We start from the raw sequence: 21,178 nt of genomic DNA on the forward strand, positions 1-21,178 counted from the left end.
CTGACACTGGGAATACATTCCCTGATGTCCATAGATGTGCCTAGATACCATTAACAAGGGTGCTGATAATTCTGGAAGTGATAGTTAAAGCCATGTAGATTACAGTTGTCCCTATAAATCATCTATCTATCTGAAGGAGTAACAACACCAATACCAGATCTGAACTGAGTGCTAGCACAATGCTATAAAATGATAATGAAGAAAGGATTATCAATCAGTTGAATTAAAAACAGGATAATTTAGTCACCATCATTTAGTCAGATTAAAACTTTGTAATATCAGTTACATGCCCAAATCAAATGCCTTGGTTTGGGCAAATGTGTTGCAAACTTACTTGCTTACTGCTGCAGCATCAGACCTACTAGATACTTTTGTGGGCAGGAGGGGAATTTGCTGAATTGTTCTCCCCTAGATCTTCATATGTTAAGCATTAAGGCTTACACTACAGCACCCAATCATTCAACTGACCTGCGTTATGTGAACTCATGTAAGTATAATTCCTAGAAGTGCTCTGCCACTTAACATTGGCGCTGAAAGGAGCCAAATATTTGCCGCTTCTTATTTCATGTTTAAGACAGCAGTAAGGCAAGGCGGGATTCTAAACAGATGTCTTTTTCCATACGCTCGTCCATACCTTATATAAGGCCTGCGTACTGCTGATACACATTTTCCATCCTTACAATTACTTTAAATTGGTAGGCAGTAATGTAAGATAATTGGGTTGAAGTGCTTTCAGCGCAGTGTAATGGTCTTATTCCATGATGCTAGCAGAGAGAGGCTCAGCTGATGTAGATCACAAGATAACACCGTTCCTGGCTTGTTTTACTGCATGCGCATGTGCATCTGGATGCTGTTAGAAGTCGCTAATGACTGCGTGACAAGATTTACTTACAGGCCGCTTTGATACGATTCATGCAATTATATAGTGAAAAACTTAGAGAGGCACGCATGTCCAGAATATTGCACTATGCTCTCTTGCTTTGTCCTATCATTCTAGAAACACTTTTAACACTTGGGTCTAAATATAGCGCATCTTGTACTAGGAGAATGATGCAGGCATTACAGAGCCACACATTCACACTGGAGTGCCTGGACAGTATTGTAAACCAGTTGTAACTCTTTGCTAAGGCATACAGTACATATGAAATGTTGTAAACAGCGACTCCTACAGTTCGGTCGGGGCGCCTGCTCAGCGTGGATAGGATCTAAGGGGGGTAGTGAGATCCTTCCACACGTTACACCCTCTCAGTGAGAGTCCACGCTGCCAGGTGAAAAGAAGCGGTTGATTGGCTAGACGTGTGTCGGAGGAAGCACGTGATACTCGTGATAGCCTCCACTCTCCCAGACCGACTGTGGGGGGTAAGTGCGCAGCGACCAGGAAGGGGATTGGGAATTGGCATAACGACTAACATTGGGATGGGAGAAAAATCTGAGGAAAAAGGAGGGGGAAAAAGATCAAAAAATAAATAAAAATAATGAGTATTATAACTGAGGGGTACAATTCCCTGACTGTATTGATAAGTATGGTATCATTAAACCACTACCGCTTTATGTACTTTAATTACTGGCCATACAGTACACGATATCTAAGTATGATGAACACTTTCCCACATATGAAATCAGGTCCACACAAAGGTAATAGTCAAATATTTAATATATAGCAAAGGGTACATATAATAATTACTTATTACATTTATGATTTGAATTGAATGCTCTTGTAAGGCAAATGAGTACTCGTATGCAAATCAACACTGAATGTCCAATCTCTGGTTACACAGGAAGCAAGTATACAACCTGGCTCCTAGGGGACTATAGCGATGGTCACTTAATGATTATAGCTGGATAATATACTGAAGGGGTCCCGCCGGTTGTAAGCCAGTAGGGGGGGTAGGAGAGCCGTCGGCTGTATCCCGTCTGGTCAACGATTTCCAGGGAGAATTCAGGTACAGAAAACAGTGCCCGTGGAACCTTGATCCACAGATGAATACACTTGGGCTCTCTTGTAGACGATAGCTGTAGCTGTCGCTGTCGGTCCACAACGAAGAAGAAGCGAGGCGACCTCAGTCTGGTCTGAGCGCCGTCTCACCTTGGCTCCTCTCGGGGTAAATCCAACACTCACCGGTGTTGGCGATTATCCGCTCCACAAATCAAAGCACCAAAGCAAATAGATATTCCATGCCGTATAGGGCTCAGCAGTCGTCGGGGTAGGTAATCCAATGTGCAGGTCCACTCGTCCTCGCCCAGAACTCCTCGGATGAAAGCACCACGCGTGGTCTGCCCAGCCTGGTTAAGACTCTAGATAACGCGAGGAAACGATGGGGGTGCTGCTCACTTTAGAACTCTAACCGAACGATGCACCATACATAATAGACTATTATTACTTAATAGAAATACGGTGCCAAACTCTGGCAATTCAGCTATTAATTCGCACAAGGTCTCACTGCTATTCTAAGGCCAAACAGGCCGTACTACACCGCACGCGGTATCGTGGGGTGAGGCTTCACGTCTTGTTACTTAGTTGGGTAGAAGGGTAAAGGACTAAGAGGAATTCTACATTTCTTGCGCCATATTTATATGCACAGTGGACAAGTAGTGCCGCTCTGCTTTCGGTAGCCGTATTCCTGCGCGGAGCTGAGGCTAGTAAAGGCATGTCTCGTCGGTACCTTTGAACTTGAACGCCAGGGGCTTGTCCCTGGCGCCTGGTCCTTTTGTCCAATAAGAGAATGAACTATTATGGGCTGTAGTAGAATAAAGGGATATTCAGTGTATATGTACAAGGAATATACAAGGGATATCAAACGATATACAAATACTATTAAATATATATCCATAAATAAATATATATATTCGGTTTAATCTGATCCTTCACAACAAGTATGGTTCTTTTCAACCTAGACCATATTATTCCGCCATCAGCTCTATTTTCAATCTTTCAAAATGTTCAGTTGCTATTGCATGCACTTATCTGTGTTTCATTACATATATATGTGCATGCTTACCAACTCACCTGTTTTATTGCAACACTACTATCACCGACATCTAAGAAGGGAGATCCCCCACTTGAACGGCCCTTCTAAGGGTTCTCTCCTCCACATTGCCTGTGGTGCATGTTTTCCTATTGCTAGGTTTTAGTGAAATTTTCCTTACCTTCGCGTGGGGTATGTCTGGGAGTGTTGCATTCATTTATTTTATTTATTTAAGATTTTTTGGACTTCATGGTGTTTTTGTTTTGTTCTTGATTTATTGTGATGTTTCTTCTTGACTTGTTTAACACTTTGCCGCCCAAGCACGAGTTAACTCGTGTTTCGATTCCACCCGTTGAGGACCAGAGCCACGAGTTAACTCGTGGCAAGTTGTTATTGTTTTATTCCATATTAATAAACGGAACAAGGTCCCCGATCGGCTCTGCAGATTTACCCACCAGATTTAAATCGGCGACATGCAATACCGGCCAGATCCTCTTAGGGGCGCCATCGCTCCACTGCAGTATCATTGAGGCCGAATGGGAATTTTTTTTTAATTTACTGTCTGGGGCATTTCATATGAGCCTCGATCCCAGCCGAACATACTCCATCTTTGATCACGTTACCGAACGCAGATTTCAGCCTGGAATAATGGGATTTATGATCAGCCAATGGACATATCGATCTACCAGATTCCGATGACTAATGACGAAATGCTGCCGGCGATCACATGGGCTGACGGTAGGATACTATTCCCCCAAATTACAGCTGGATTGGACATTGTTGTAACACGCAAGCGATTGATCAGTGAAAATGGCTACTTAAACGCACACTGTATTGCTAATCAATAATACTGATCGGCATCCCCCGCCGCCCCCATTTCATCCATAGATGCTCGGTAATAGTCCGGATGCTACGCAGTTTGTTTTATTTCATTCGTATATATACAACAGAAATGGCGTTTGATATAACGTGACTAGCCTTTAGCCTCATATCTAGCTCCCCAGAAAAAAGACGAGGCGAAAACTGCGATAAACCTTATATTCACGGCGGTATAAAATGACAACCAACCGATGGATTTTTATTCTCTTTAAGCCATTATGAAGGCACGGTTTATGCACTCAAGTGACAATGAGAATGGACAGATAGCAATACTATAAAGTATATATAGCTGTTAGAAAGTACATCGGTTTGTTGACAAACCCTGGTCGTCTGGACTATAAATCGCCGCGGGACTCTGGTCGCCAAAGTGTTAAAGAAGACGTTAACATAATTTATTTTATTTGATTTGATTTTAATTCTATTATCTGGCATCATGCCTATCGATTCCGACAATAGATTTGTAGAGATTCTTAACAAATGAGCGAGTTGTTTTTCTGGGCACTCGAGTTGGCTGCAGCTCTCCGGGCTGCAATGCTAACCAATGGGGCGACTGGGCAACATAAAAAAAAAATAACGTAAAAACTGCTCAAAAGAATCCAAATATCTCTCTTTTCTTTTATTATAACTCTGAAATGACATATTTAGTGTTTTGGTAACATTCTCTGTCTACTGCACCTGGGATAGCAGCAGCCAACTCGAGCACACAGAGAAACACAGCTTGTTCATTCATGGTCCAATTCGCAATTGGACATTCTGGTTAAAATGTATCGGTATGAAGTCAGATTGAAATAAAAGTAAAAACTGTCCAAGTTGAAAAGAACTGCATGTATCCATTGAGTGTGTTTACTAATAGACATGCTATCTCATTATGTTATGAAACTGTATAAAATATGAACATTTTATAATTCATATTTTAACATTAAAACAGCTGTATTACTTTTCCCCAGTCCAATCCTTCATAAAAGGCACACTTCAGGTGAATATAGGCCAAAACAACACTTTTCAAGATATCCACCGACATCTATGTACATCTGTCTGACAAGCATGTAGGCAGTGTTAGATTTTCGGTAATCAGCCAATCTCATCTCATCATCTCCTTCGTGACTCTCTCTGTTCTGCGTTGTGTTTGTATCAACCCCTGTTAGTACATCCGTTAGTCATAAGAAACGACACTGCAACGTGATCTCTTTCCTCATAGCCTCAGTACTAGATGGAAACACCGTTCTGTATTGTCCTTGTTCAGTCTTAATTCTCTTCAATCCAATGGCTCTCTTTCTCTCGTCGTAGCCATGCATGATGTGATGATGTGGCATATTCCCCTCCCCCACCCGGCAAGGGTGAGGAAAGATTTCAAAGTCTCTGTCAAGGCGACTGCTCGATTCCGCCTCGTGTCTTAGTCTAACCTTACCCGGAATAACTTCTTCCCCCTAACAACAGGCCCGCCCCCTCTCCTCGTTACTATGTGACGCGCTGCCATGGCAACTGATCTTCACCTTTAGCATGGTTCTATCGATGTCAAACTCTCCATAGTTCTCTCTGACCAATCCTGCCTGCTCTCAGTCCTTATCAGTGTTTATGTTAACAAGCTGCCGAACGACCTCGGAGCCACACACCCTGCTTGCTACCGTGGAGACACAGAACTGGCTGCCGGCTACTTTTAAGATCTATAGATCCGTCTGAGTAAATGCGGTCACCCACCGATATATATACATTATATTAGGGCTGACCTTCGAAGCTTTTTTTGGTAATCGAAGCCATGCTCTGGGCGCCAAACCCGAGAAATCTCGGGTTTTAATCGATATTTCTTTTATTAGCGATATCCATAAATTTTTCATCCATCCAGCCTGACGTTATCATTGGGAATGGGTCTGAGCTCGCAAAGGGCAAATACCGCCGCCTATCATCTCCCGGATAGTATTGCACATCATTGGATTGGATTGGTTGGGACTGTGCATAAAAAAAAAAGTCCGGTCCAGGTTTTACTTCTCGGGCATGCAGTATCGTTATAACAGATGGACTGGGGACAGCGTGGATTATGTGTTTTGGATATATAACGTTGGATCAATAAACGCGATAAATATTTGGAATGGCGATCAGGAATTGGATTAATCTTTTTGCATGACATCAGATGTGAGGTAAGGACTTTATGTTACGAATCTTGGGTTAATCAGATGTTCCTTTCACCGCCATCGGAGCGTGCGCGCGCGCGTGTGTGTGAGGTTCGCGCCGAACAAAGAAGCGATTTTCAGACCCCACTTCTCTTCGTGCATGAGGACACATATACTATCGATAATCTAGCGTTTATTTGAAAACGATTCATAAATCAAGTGACAAATGGCACGATTTCTAAGGAAATACATTTAAGCTCGATTTGCTGGAGTTTATTGAGATGAGACAGAACGCCCTAGAAATATATTGATATTCATCACGGTATAAAATGGAAATGTATGTATGAAAAAATTATCTGTTGGGCGGCTGATTGGCGCAGTGGGCAAGGCACTCGCCACTAACGCAGGAGACGCTGGGTTCGAGCCCAGCTCTCGGCGTTGCTACCGGCTGGCCGGTCGTTCATACTAACACAATTGGCAAGTGTTAAGAGGGTGGGAAAGCCGGTGGGTGGGGATTGGACGTTGTGGACAGCGACTCCTACAGGTCGGTTTGATGACGCCGGAAGCAGGAAGTAGCGGGGGCAGCGTGAGCCTCCCACGCGTTACTGCTCGCCACTGAGAGTTCGAGCTGCTGCGGTGAAAAGATGCGACAGGCTGCCTCCTCGTGTACCGGAGGGGACACATGATGCAAGGCTTCTGTGCTCACTACAACCAACCAGTGGGAGGCATAGTCTAGCAACGTTCAAGACAGGGGAGGGAAGAATTGGATAATACGAAATTGGGATTGGAGAAAAATAGAAAAATTAGGAGAAAAAGTGGACCAAAAAGAAAAAATTATCTGTTTCGTGCATGTTGACTGGAAGCAACTCATTGACGATCACTCACTGTGTTATTTAGATCTATTGCTATTATATTTGATATGTTTTAAGCACTCGCAAATAAGTCCTATCCTCCATTGGATAAAGCACTGGCACCGAAGGGCCATCAGCAGAGGGCGCTGTTGGCCCCCAATGAGTTGAACCTTTCAGGGCCAACCACGTATATATACATTATTGGGAGCCAGCGGTTGACGGCCAAAAACGAATATATACGTTTTTGACTCGTTTTTTCTTTTATTCGCTTTTAATACCCTATTCAATATCAGGGAGCTGTATTTTGCCTGGAAAAGGCATATTGGGACTCCGAAGGTGCAGTACCGGCCAGATCCTGCTAGTGGCGCTGTATCGAGAATGCAGTAACCCCTGTTGCAGACCGGGTGCCACACTGAAAACGCTCCGGGGGCTCTTTTCTACTAACCTGAACATAGGGCTTCACCCGATCGCATTCAATCGTTTTCGGGACCCCCGATTCATTATGCTGTGGTGGGTTATGTCGTGGGCCAAATGGACATATCTACCAGATGGCAATCAAATAATTGGAATTAGGGATGTCCCGATCCGATCACGTGATCGGGGCCGATCACGTGATTTTCCGAAGATCGGGATCGGCAAAAAAAATTAAATAAAAATCTGGATTATTTTTTTTCTTTATTTTTTTTATTCAACAAACATGGCCATGTTCACGTCTTAAACACATACTGAGGCCTTAGTTTTGGTTTTAAATTGCATATCATCATTCATTTATTTATTGTCACACAGAGCAGAAGAATTTTGCCAAAACAAACCAATAGTATCCAGCTGCAGAACGGCAGACCAGCCACACTCTCAGACCCAAATTATTTTATTATATATATTTTTTTTATCCCAATTTCTCACATTACATTCACCCTGAATGTTGACTTTATCCAGGTGAAAAGTTAACTTCATTCAAGCGAGGCATTGCAATCCTTGACATAAATTTGATGTATAATTAAATCAAAGGAAATGCGTTTGGGTCTGAGAGTGTGGCTGGTCTGCCATTCTGCAGCTGGATACTATTGGTTTGTTTTGGCAAAATTCTTCTGCTCTGTGTGACAATAAATAAATGATGATATGCAATTTAAAACCAAAACTAAGGCCTCAGTATGAGTTTAAGACGTGAACATGGTCATGTTTGTTGAATAAAAAAAGAAATTGCAAAAAAAAGAAAAGAAAATTATTATTTTTTTTATCGGATCGGGAAAAATTGGTATCGGTAGATACTCAAAATCACATGATCGGGATTGGATCGGGAGCAAAAAAACGTGATCGGGACATCCCTAATTGGAATATTCTTTTTGGAATCCCACCGGCCACAGGTAAGGACAATTTAACGTCAATTTCAGCTTGATCGTGCAAGGATTTCATAGCGATCCCCCTGATCAGCGTATGTTGTGGTAATAACGAATGCCGTTATTGGCAATCAATTAATCAGAAACGACCCCCCCCCCCTTTCATGCATTCATGATGAAACATAATACCTATCATATGCATTTGATTTGTTAATTGTAGCGTGTGTAGGGACAAAACGCCAATGGATTTGGTATACCGTAATTCCTCTAATAGTGACCCGGGCTTGTATTTGCTTAAACTGTAGCGGGTACCAGGCTTTTATTAGGAGGAGGCATATATAAGAGAGGGGCCTATATTTCTAATTTTCAAACAGATCATAATGAATAAATCAACATTTTGTGTCAGTTTGAACCCAGTAAAATGTACTGGGTTCATTTATTGAAACCAAGTACTGTATGAAATAGTAAACAGTGCAATTACAGGTGGTCACTGGTCATTTCAACGTTTTCAAAGTGAAATCAAGTAACTTTACCTTAGCAGCTCAGTATGCAGCTCAGTATATTAGTATCCCGGCTTGTATTAGGAGGTCGGCTTATAATTGCTTAGCTCAAGAGCGCACCCGGCCATTAATAGAGACCCGGTTTGTAATTGAATACCGGTCACTATTAGAGGAATTACGGTAATACACGCTACAGGCTTATAAATAGCCTAACAGGAATTAGCCCCGATCATTCCAAAATAACACTCATATTCACCACGGTATAAAACGGGAACGTATGGATGGCATTTTTTTTTTTTTTTTTTGCATCTTGAACGGAAGGTTCTTACTGTTGTACTGACATTGTATCCATAGCTATAATATAAAATATAGATTTAGCTCTACAAACAACGTGACGCACAGTGAAAGTGTGTAATGGAAAGCTGGCGTAGCTATAGCTAGATGGGGAATTCCAATGGCCATGAATGTGTTAAAGACGGCCACTGAAGTGAAGTCAAAATCCTTGTGGGGAATCTAAGCGGTTCAATTTCAAATTAATGTTAAATGAAACCAGCACTGAGAATCAGATATTAGGGATGTTCTGGATACATGGCATACTTTGGAAACAGGCAAGACCTTTCATCACTCTGAAATACCTGTTTTACAGCGGAAAATATCTACTACCTCACCTAATATTAGGCACGGTAGTCTGGAAAACACAAACATAGCTCCCATCACCAATATTTCCAAGCTGTTTTACACAAATGACAGGTACAACCCCCCCCCCCCCCCCCCTCTCTCTCTCTCTCTCTCACTAACAACAGATGGAAACGACTGCTTGGAAGGTCTGGAAACTCACTTCTTACGCTCTTCCTCCCCCAGGTTTTTCCATCTCTCGTGAACGGTGGCGCTGATATCCTGGAGGCTGGCGTTGTGTTTCTCTCTCAAGACCTCGGCTCTGGCCTCCTTCTCGAAGAGGGTCGTGGGGGACAGGGGAGTCCTCATGGCGTGGTTGCTGATCAAGTCGTAGGCTGTCAAAGACGCGTGTTTCTCTGTTATGGCGTTGAGCATCTTTCTGCTCGGGCTGCTCTGACCTTTGACCTCACCCGTGTTTGAGTTATTGTGCCACGTGGGTTGGTGGATTCTGACTGGCAGCAGGGGCGTTCCTGACGAAGTGTCCGTCAGCGCAGTGCCCCTGCTCCAGTTCTCAGCCGATAACTGCTCTCTGGCCATTCCTGGCTCCAAAACCGGCCTGTCCGCTCGTCTCTCGGGAGACTTGCTCGCTAAACCTATTTCCATTTCGTTGTCGTCAAAGAGGGAGAAGCTCAGCTCCAGCCCTCCTGGAATCTGGTTAACAATCCAGTCCTCTGCTAAGGAGGAGGACGAGCTGCTGTTTGCGCTCCGATGGTCCGGGAATGTCTCCGTGCCCGTACCTCCGTCACAGTTGTTAGTGGAAGCTTTGTGGTCGGTGACACCGTTGTCTCCGTCCGTGCCTCTCCTCACGTCTGTTGGCGTGTCCTCGGCCTGCATGGGTGCGGGTGCCGTCTGCCGGCGGTGCTCCGCGGGCGGAGGGTTGGCAGGAGCCCTGTGGCCGTAGACGGAGACCAGCAATGTCTCCACTGCAGTCAACACGGCTTCCTGGAGGACAAACGGCACCGATGACACAGATGCACAGAACAACGTAATGCTAAACTGACATTAATCTCTGGTCCAGGATGGTTTTGGTTTAATTCTGTGAAGGTGAAGATCACAGAGTGCTAAATAGAAAAATATGATGATATTCAAATATATTCAATGTATTTATTTTGACCTTTGACCTTGACATTCAGCAATTGGGACTTCCGGTTTGAGAAAACTTAGCTATTTTCACACTTTAGCAGCAACTGAGCAATTGAACTGAGTAAACGTATTTCACCGTCAAAATCCGGTATTTTTAAGGGGTACACACATTACAAAAACCTTTGTGAAACACTCATTTTCCGTGGGATTTTTATAAACTTTGGACCTGTATGACTATAAAATGTCAGGCTATGGAACCGTTATGTTTTCCAGCTCCTACCTCTCAGCTGGAACTAACAGGCATCTGGCAACCACTAAACACAAAACCTTTACTTCAGTGTGTTCAAACCTATGTTACTCTTCGGAATGTTACCTTTCAAAAGAGAAAAGGTCCTTTGCGCTATATATATATTATTCCTAAAATTGCTGCACTTTGTAAAAAATTGCATTGATCTGACTGTTGGTCTGTGTAGTAGCTAATAAACAAGATTTTGCTGCTTAAACGTATGTATAATGTATATTCATTGATTCACTCGTATACCAAAATTCGCTTTTCGCATCAAATATTGATTTGCATTTAAAATGCGATGAATTTAGATTAATAAATGTTTGTCGAGTCCCACCACTAACAAAAATATAAGATAACATAAGATATTTCTTTATTGATCCCCTTGGGGAAATTCAGGCATCAGAGCAGCATGGGGCAGGGGTGGAAGGCATGGTAATAGTAGAATAATAAAAAAAAAAAATTATAGTAAAGATAAAAAATAAGCAGTGTAAACAATATAATTAACTCTGAATAATAAGCATATGAACAAGAAAACAGTGTAATCAAGGTGCAGATGAGGGCCTGTATATAAAGGGGTGGTTGTGGCCCAGAGGACACAGTCCCATGTTGAAGAGGAGAACCTGTGACCATGATGAAGAGGAGAACCTGTGACCATGGGATATGTTGAAAAGAGGATTTTAAATGATGACCGTGTAGATTCAACAACATACAAGTGTGTCAAATAAGCACCTAATGCAGTGGTAGCCAGCACATGTGAGCAGAGTGGAGTTGATATGGCGCCACATGAAGAGTGCATTTTACAGTAATATCGGCCACTTAACTCACTCCATATCACTGCATTTCTGAAGTCCATTTATTAGGCCATTATGGCCATAGAAAAGTTACTGGCCTATTACTTGCGAGTGAATGTTCAAATCACCAATGAATTAGCCCACCTGCTGTTTACTTTCACTTTCGAGTCTAGGGACAGAGATCGGGGCTTCACTCACTGGTCCTTGGGAAAATGCATGTGTGCGTGTGCTCTGCATCTTTCCATTATTATTCCAATATTAAAGGAACATGCCAACATTTTGGGAAATTAGCTTACCGTTTTCTCCAGAGAGAGACAAGAAGATAGATACCAGTTTCCTCTCTGTGCGTTCAGTAGAAAGCTATCTGGCTGCATGTTAGCCTAGCACAATGAATGGAAGTGGTGACCGGTTAGCCTAGGCATTGTCCAACACCTCTCCCGAAGGCTAACCGGTCATGTCCGCTTCGATTCATTGTACTAAGCTAGGTTCAAGGCAGAGACCATGTTGATAGTCTGCACTCGTTAGCCTTCAAAGTTGATACATTTCAGGATAAAGTATCCATCGTCTTGCACAACTGCGCCTCACACAATGGTGCCAAGTATGCATGCATATACAGAGTCATTCACCTCCCATGTTAACACAGAGGAAGTTATATTACCTCACCTGCATTCTGCACGAGGGAAATTATTCCTCTTCTGCATTTTCACATGGGCTAATTCATGCAGTAGCCTATCAGCGCATCTGACACCTGAAATTACCAGCATACACTATGTGTACACAATGTACTATCTATCTAGTACATCCATCTATTGTCACCCCATAAGCCATCTCTCATACTCCGTGTTCTCATTTCACCTCCCCTACATTACTCACCCCATCTGTACAACGCACACACTCAGTTTGCCTACTCCCCTGTATAAATACTTTGTTAGCTCTCCATTCTACAGAGATCCAGGGTAGTGCATTCATTTCTGTACTCTGAATCTCTCCACACTGCAACATGTGCTTCCATTAAATTCCACCCGCAACCAAAGACTGTTGTCCGCCCCTGTGAATAATCTGTTTAGATTATTCCCCCCTCCGGTTTGAACGCAATGTGAAGCGACACGCGTTTGGTTATAGCTCCGCTCCAGTCAGCGTTAATTTCGTTTAAAAACCTTATAAGAAAAATACCAAAAGAGATTAAACCACATCGTATGTATTGATAAGACCTTCTACTAACTATATCAAAAGACATAAAGACTCAACATGGATATTAAGGATAAGAAAAAGATTGGAAAGAGATTCGGCACAGATACCCCAACGGCGCCTATTTTGACACGGTCAAAAAATACAACAGGCGAGGCAACGGCGGAACCGTTGTTGACTAGCCCCGATGGGGGGACTATAGTGGAGAATATACCGGGACCAATGATGACTGGCCCCGAGAGGGAGACAGCAGTTGATAACACAACGGCAACGACGTGTAAAAATACCGTAAAAGATAAAGCAGGGGAACTTGAGAAGATAATCTCCAACAAATCCATCGGGTCCATCATTGCACCCACAACATCAACTGACACAAGCAGTGCAATTTCACAACCCGACTTCAACTCTCTGACTATCCTGATAAAAGATCAGATACAAGTAGGGAAGGATCAGATGGTAGCTTTCAAATTACACATCGATGAATTCAAAGCACACGTCGATGCTAAATTCGAAGAGGTTATGAAAGCAGCCGCTGCACAGGCCGGGCGAATCACGGCAGTGGAGAATACGGTGATAGAAATTACACAGAGGGTCCAAGTGAACGAGAAGAACGTCAACGATGGATTAACAGAGTTATCGAAGGAGATAAAACAGGTGGAAGAAGAGTGTCGGAAGAAAATACAAGAAGTCGAAGAGAAAGCAATGGAGAGGCAGCTCGAGACCCAACGTTACTACAAGCGAAATAATATCCGCATTGTGGGACTGGATGAATCAGTCAATTGCACAGACGTCAGCTTTCCAACAGTGTTAGTAGATATTTTAGGTAATAACATCCTTCCCACAGCGCCGACAGTGGACCAATGTTACAGAGTCGGTACACGAGGCCAAAGAGTTAACGGTCCGAGAGTTATCATTGTTACCCTGCGCAAGACGGTAACAAGAGACGCCATCATTAGAGGAGCGTGCAATCAAAGGGGGAAACTGAAATATGGTGAAAATTCAATATCCATCTACAAAGATCTATGCAAGGAGGCCATCGCTCAGCGTTTCCCCTACAAAGATGTTATGCAGAGAATGTTTAAGAGTGGTCTCAGGCCAATCCTTAACTACCCGGCACTTTTATCGATCTTGGGAAAAGACGGTATTAGGCAGGGAATACGCACGCCTAAAGCCGCCGAAGATTACATGAAGCAACATGGATCCGGTCCCCCCAGGCAGGACGAAACACTGGCTCAGAACAGATAAGCCTATTCATCTCTCTCTTTCTCTTTGTATTTTAGTAATTTTATTAGAATGACTTTACCACGGCTCAACAAAAGTAACAGATGATATGCACGCTGACAACAATAAGGCACAAGATGTTTAATATGGCTTGTAAGGCATTATATTTACAGTCTTCTGGTCTTTGCGGAGACAATAATCCAACATTGACATTATGAATATTCTGGAACATTCTGGGCTCCTCTCTCGACTGCTCAGGGACACAAAGGAATATTCCGGAAAATACTAGTAGTCATTCTAAGGACTGAAGTTTAATTAATTAGGCTTTAAAAAGAAGAAAAATAAGAAAAAAAAAGACATTAGCCACATCTAAATGTATAAGCACGACAAGGTTATTCTAATATTTTAAATAATTACTCCACTGATTTAGATATTTGCACAATGTAGCTCTAAAAGTCTCTGTTTCTCTTTTTTCTCTTTACTCAATTTTATTTTCTGTTTTTCTCTGATGAGTTTTATTTTAGTTCTTAAATTTAAGAACTAAAACAAAAAAACTGTACTCTAAGGTATTAGCCATCAGATTGCAAAAGCATATGACGTCTTTAGTTCATCCGGACCAAACTGGCTTCATAAGAGGTCGCCTGATCAGTGATAACATAAGACGAATACTGCACGTATTAGATGCAGACAAAGAGGACACCACACCTAAGGCGATGCTATCCCTGGATGCTATGAAAGCATTTGACAGGCTGGAATGGTCGTTTCTATGGGCAGTATTAGAAAGGATGGGGTTAGGAAAAGGATTCATTGATATGATTAAAGTATTATACAAGGACCCATCGGCCATGATTACAACGGGCACATTCATCTCAGAAATCTTTCCGGTATCACGCTCAGCCAGACAGGGTTGCCCTCTTAGTCCCGGACTATTCGATCTATCATTAGAGCCTTTAGCACAATATATAAGACAATCCCAATACATAGAACCAATCGTAATCAAGGGCACACAACATAAAATTAGTTTATACGCGGACGACGTAATATTGTTCATGCAAAGCCCCAACACCACATTGCCTCATCTACTCAAGTTGATGGAGAACTTTGGTGATTTATCGGGATTTAAAATAAATTGGCCGAAGTCGGCTTTCCTTCCACTTAACATCCATGCAAAAAAAGACACAACCCTCCCAGGTGTGATACCCATGGTAAAACATTTTAGATGCTTGGGTGTGGAAATATTTCCCACCATAAGACAAACGGTGAAGCACAATTACACAAAAATACAGAACAAAATCAAAGACGACCTGGACAGGTGGGCAAAACTTAAAAACTCAGTACAGGCAAGGGTATCAATAGTTAAGATGGATGTATTACCAAGAATCAACTTCATCAGCTCAATGCTACCGTTACCCCCTCCAGAGGGCTACTGGAAAAGATTACACTCCTCCACATACAAATTTATTTGGAATAACAAACCACCTCGCATAAAAAGATCCACCGCACAGAGAAATAAAGCAGACGGTGGATGTGTAAGGCTTACACATTAAGACCATTGACAATATGGTTTGATCCCCAGGCTTTGGTATCTTGGAGAGAATTGGAAGAAAACATAGTAGCCCCACAGAGACTGAAGGACATAGCACACACTAAACTTCCAATCAAGCACTGTGAGCGGAAATTTGGCCCCATAATTACCCATGCAATCCGAACATGGCGGGAAACACAAAAAAAATATCCTAACCCTCAAAAATGGCATAATCACACTCCCATATTCAATAACAATGCACTCTTAATGGAAAAACGTCCTATAAGATTCCCTATATGGGAAGAGCAAGGCATACACTCATTAGGGGATATTTTTAACTGTGTTCCATTAGACATACCAGTTGAACACCACAGATACCACAAACTCTTCTATGAAAGAGAAACATTGGGAGGTTTTGTATCAGGTTTTTATTATCAATTACTAACGTCCTCGTATGAAACCCTTCAACTAGACACTGTCTGGAGGAGGGATATTCCAGACCTGGAAAGTGACTTTGATTGGCAAGAAGCATGGGCAAATGTCCGTCTTACATCAAGGAACCCGGACCATCAACAAATCAATCTTAACTATATTCACAGGACATACTTGACTCCTATAAGACTGAACAGAATGGGCCTGAAACAAGACTCAAAATGCTCCCAATGTACAAATGGAGACGAAGGGACATTTATGCACATGTATTGGGACTGCCCACCAGTTAAGGCATTCTGGAAAGATGTGACCCATCAATTATCAAAACTCGTATCTTGGAATATACCAGTACACCCCTCTGTATTGCTTTTGAATGATGTTTTTGAGTTTGCAGTAAATCCACAGCTAAAGAGATTGGTTTTATCGGGTATCACAGTAGCTAAAAAACTGATCGCATCACGCTGGTTTCAACCGGAAAAAATGTGCCGGAAAGTTTGGTCTCTTACATATCTCGATGTGATATATCAAGAAATATCTACAGCAAGAATTCTGGGTCTCAACGAATCCAAAATGTCAATGTGGGTAGAAGTGGTGGAGAGAATAAAAGCTAGCTTATAATGGTAGTGTCTGGTTAGGAGTGAGGGATAATGGAGGTACTATCCAAGGAGGGGTCCGGGAGGGGGGGGTTCGAGCTGGAGCATATGTGTGTAGGGTTTTAGAAAATAGGTATTAGGGGTATGTCCTATATAAGCATTTGTATAATTGTTAATTTCGCTGGATATACACTGTATACGGTAAAATATTATTATAGACTTTTTTTTTGTCTTGTTTCTGTACTTGCATGTAATTTTAACCACCTTGACTGTTAGTTTCATTATGCATTATGTGTTGAGTACTGACTTTTAATAGTTTCTGTTTTGCAATAAAAAAAAAAAAAAAAAAAAAAAAATCGTACAGTTATTTTTTTTTCATTTTAAGCTATTAGTGTTTATCTCCACTCTTTTCCTTTTTTTCTGATGTTTCCTACATAAGTTAGTAGAAGGTTCAAATGAATATATTAATGAAGGTATATTTTTAATTTTTCACACTATTGTTAGTACATTAATGGGAAGGCGCAAGACCAAAAGCGACATTCTATTGAATTAGAATGAATGTTTCAGATCCTATGGCAATTAGCATAGGAAGAGTAGGATTACAAAACTCAATTTGGGTAATCCGGTGGCCTAAGGGAGGGAGTCATACGTGTAGGATGTGTCTATGGGACACAATCCTGTACGACTCTCTGTGGGAGGGGAGGGAAGGGGATTTTTATTTGTATATATGTATGGTTTTAAGCTCGGCTCTCAACGGGACCTCACTAGTTGGATGTATATCTATTGTTGCCTCGCACTCCAGAAGCATTACCAACAACTACACAACAACTTGTATAGATTATGGCTAGTTTGAATATAATGATCTGGAACACTGGGGGAATAAATAACCAACTCAAACGCAAAAGCGTGCTCACACTGATGAAAAAAGAACAGGTGGACGTTGCTCTGCTAAGCGAAACGCACATTCTAGAGAAAGACATAGATACGTTAAAGGGTTAAAGGGAGTATGGTCTGATGTAGATGGTCGGATAACTATAGCTAAGATTGTACACAAGAACAGGAAAATAGCGTTGGTAGCGGTATACGCCCCAGATTTGTACGAAGTGGGTTTCTTCACTACAATAACCAAAGCAATGTTAGACCTTCCCGATTACTCATTTATAATAGGTGCGGATTTTAATGCCATTTGGAATCCAAGGATGGACAAATCTTACCTCGCCTTTTCCAGGGAACAAAAGAATTCATCTAATGCATTAAAGGATTGGTCGAAGATTACAGGTGTAAATGACTTATGGCGATCACTTAATCCCACGACCCGAAAGTACTCTGTCGATCTGCGAGACATAACACATTATCCAGAATAGATTATGTCTTTGCATCCCCGAGACTATTTGATAACTATGAAGTGGAAATGATACCCAATGCACTATCAGATCACTGTTATTTACTCCTAAAAGGAACATTTGGTATACTATCTTCCCGAGCCCCAAGATGGCGATTTAACTCGATGCTGCTTAATAACAAGGAATTCATTACACAACTCAAAGAAGCTCTTACAGTATTCCTACGGGAGAATGCAAACTCGGTGCAAGATCCCAGAATAAAGTAAAGGGACCCCAGTAAAGGGAATGATCAAGGATTTCACTGATAGCTTTTCCTCCAAAATGCGCAAGAATCGATGCACAAAACTGGCTGAACTGGAAACGCTTTACTCAACGTTATTTAATTCTTTACAATACAACAACTCAACTCGACTAGAAAATCAAGTTAAGGTACTAAAAAAAGAGATCAATGCCATATACAGACAACAATCGGAAATACAAATACGTAGCACAAGACAACAGCAGTACTCCCAAGGTTCTAAACCTAGTCACCTATTAGCCATGCGATTAAGAATTAATGCAACATTTGCAGATATAACTACCATTAGAGCACAACAAGTACTTGAAACAGACCCTGAAAAGATAAACGTGACATTCAAAGAATTCTACTCCAACTTATATAAATCAGAAACGACCTTCGATCAAAACAAAATGGACACATATCTTAGTCAAATTATTCTCCCTAAACTTTCAGAGGATGACGCTAAACAGTTAGAAACACAGATTCGGCTCAAATAAGGGACTAAACACGTTTCGCAATTATGCCACATCAATGTGGAACGCCCTACCCAAAGCTGTAAAGAAATGTGGATCACTACCCACTTTCAAAACCTCTCTCAAGGGACACCTACGGGAGACTGCAACTCAACACTGGCCCCTGTAAATATCCTAACCCAACCCCCTCCAATGTACAGTCATTTACCTAGTATGGTTGTCAATAGTCCAATGTACAATTTTATTTGTTTGTACAGTGTCTCCCCCCCCCCCCCCTCAATGTACAGTTTTACTTGTTTATACAGTGTGCCCCCCCCCCCCAACCACCTCCAATGTAAATTACCCAGTATGGTTGTCAATATCCCAATGTACCCAACCCCCCCCACCCAACCTCCTCCAATGTACAGTTTCTACGTCAAATGTATATACTCCCTTTTCTTGACTCCTTCTGTATCACAAACAGTACTGTATTTGCAAATCTGGTATGTCATAAATGTATAGATGTAGCAGTACTGACTATCTGTATGTCATGTATGTCATATATGTCCTGATGAATTGAAAATGGGGGACCCTGATGTAAACAAGACGAAAGTCTTTCTCTGGTCTGCATCCCCTTAACAATTGTGTGTATTGAGCTGTACTGTATTGTACCCATTCTGCAATCTGTTAATAAAGTTTTCAATCAATCAATCAATCAATCACACTAGAGGAACTCAAGAAGGCCATATCCGAAATGCAAAGTGGTAAGGCTCCTGGAAGAGACGGTATCCCACCAGAAATGTACCTCTCTTGTTGGGACATAATTGGACCCAAATATTACTAAATATGATCTTTTACTCAGTCAAGGAGGGGAACTTCCATAAGAACGACAATATTGCACTCATAACAGTCCTTCTCAAAAAAGACAAAGACCCCACCGAGTGCGGTAGTTACAGACCCTTAAGCCTCCTCGGAACCGATATCAAACTGTACTCTAAGGTATTAGCCATCAGATTACAAAAGCATATGACGTCTTTAGTTCATCCGGACCAAACTGGCTTCATAAGAGGCCGCCTGATCACTGATAACATAAGACGAATACTGCACGTACTAGATGCCGACAAGGACGACAACATACCTAAGGCGATGCTGTTCCTGGATGCAATGAAAGCTTTTGACAGGCTGGAATGGTCGTATTTATGGGCAGTATTAGAGAAGATGGGGTTAGGTAAAGGTTTCATTGATATGATTAAAGTAGTATACAAAGACCCATCGGCCATGATTACAACAGGTATAATCACCTCCGGAATCTTTCCGGTATCACGCTCAGCTAGACAGGGTTGCCCTCTTAGTCCCGGACTATTCGATCTATCATTAGAACCTTTAGCACAATATATAAGACAATCCCAATCGATAGAACCAATTGTAATCAAGGGCACACAACATAAAATTAGTTTATATGCGGACGACGTAATACTGTTCATGCAAAACCCCAACACCACACTGCCTCATCTGCTCAAGTTGATTGAGAACTTTGGAGATTTATCGGGATTCAAGATAAATTGGCCGAAGTCGGCTTTCCTTCCACTTAACGCCCCTGCCAAAAAAGATATAACCCTCCCAGGAGAGATACCTATGGTAAAACATTTTAGATGTTTGGGAGTGGAAATATTCCCCACCATAAGACAAACGGTGAAGCACAATTACACAAAAATCCAAAACAAAATCAAAGACGACCTTGATAGGTGGGCAAAACTTAAAAACTCAGTACAGGCACGGATATCAATAGTTAAGATGGACGTACTACCTAGAATCAACTTCTTCAGCTCAATGCTACCGTTACCCCCTCCAGAGGGTTACTGGAAAAAATTACACTCCTCCCCATACAAATTTATTTGGATTAACAAACCACCACGTATAAAAAGATCCACCGCACAGAGAAATAAAGCAGACGGTGGCATGGCATTTCCAGATTTTTTCCACTATTTTAAGGCGTACACATTAAGACCATTGACAACATGGTTTGATCCCCAAGCATTAGTATCCTGGAGAAAATTAGAAGAAAATATAGTAGCCCCACATAGACTAAAGGACATAGCATACACTAAAATATCAATCAAGCATTGCGAACGGAAATTTGGCCCCATAATTACTCATGCGATCCGGATATGGCGTGAAACACACAAAAAAATATCCTAACCCACATAAATGGCACAATCATACTCCCTTATTCAATAACAATGCACTCTTGATTGGAAAACGACCTATAAGATTCCCTATATGGGAAAAGCAAGGCATACACTCATTAGGGGATGTTTTTAACAAACAGGGTTTCTGTAGTTATGAAGAAATACAGAAAAAATTTTATCTCACCAAGTCCACACATCTTTTTTACTTACAGTTATTGTTATGTTTGAAGACTCAGGGTGTTCCATTAACGAAACCAATTGAACACCACAGATACCACAAATTCTTCTATGAAAGAGAGACATCAAGAGGTTTTGTTTCAGATTTTTATCATCAATTACTAACGTCCTCATATGAAACCCTCCACCTAGACTCCGTCTGGAGGAGGGATATACCAGACCTGGAAAGTGATTTTGATTGGCAAGAAGCCTGGGCAAATATTCGACTCACATCAAGGAACCCGGACCATCAACAAATT

General features: G+C 41.8%; 1 protein-coding gene across 1 annotated transcript in view; it reads right to left on the reverse strand.

Annotated features, from left to right (window-relative positions):
• Positions 1-21,178, reverse strand: part of pms1 (PMS1 homolog 1, mismatch repair system component) — a 169,385-nt gene that overhangs the window by 36,821 nt on the left and 111,386 nt on the right. Inside the window, exon 9 of the mRNA XM_084310426.1 lies at positions 9,480-10,258. Within this exon, the coding sequence (XP_084166552.1) occupies positions 9,480-10,258 (779 nt within the window). The remainder of the gene's footprint in view (positions 1-9,479; positions 10,259-21,178) is intronic.

The sequence above is a fragment of the Notolepis coatsorum genome (assembly GCF_963971535.1).
Source record: "Notolepis coatsorum genome assembly, chromosome: 3".
In the NCBI taxonomy this organism is placed as follows: Eukaryota; Metazoa; Chordata; class Actinopteri; order Aulopiformes; family Paralepididae; genus Notolepis; species Notolepis coatsorum.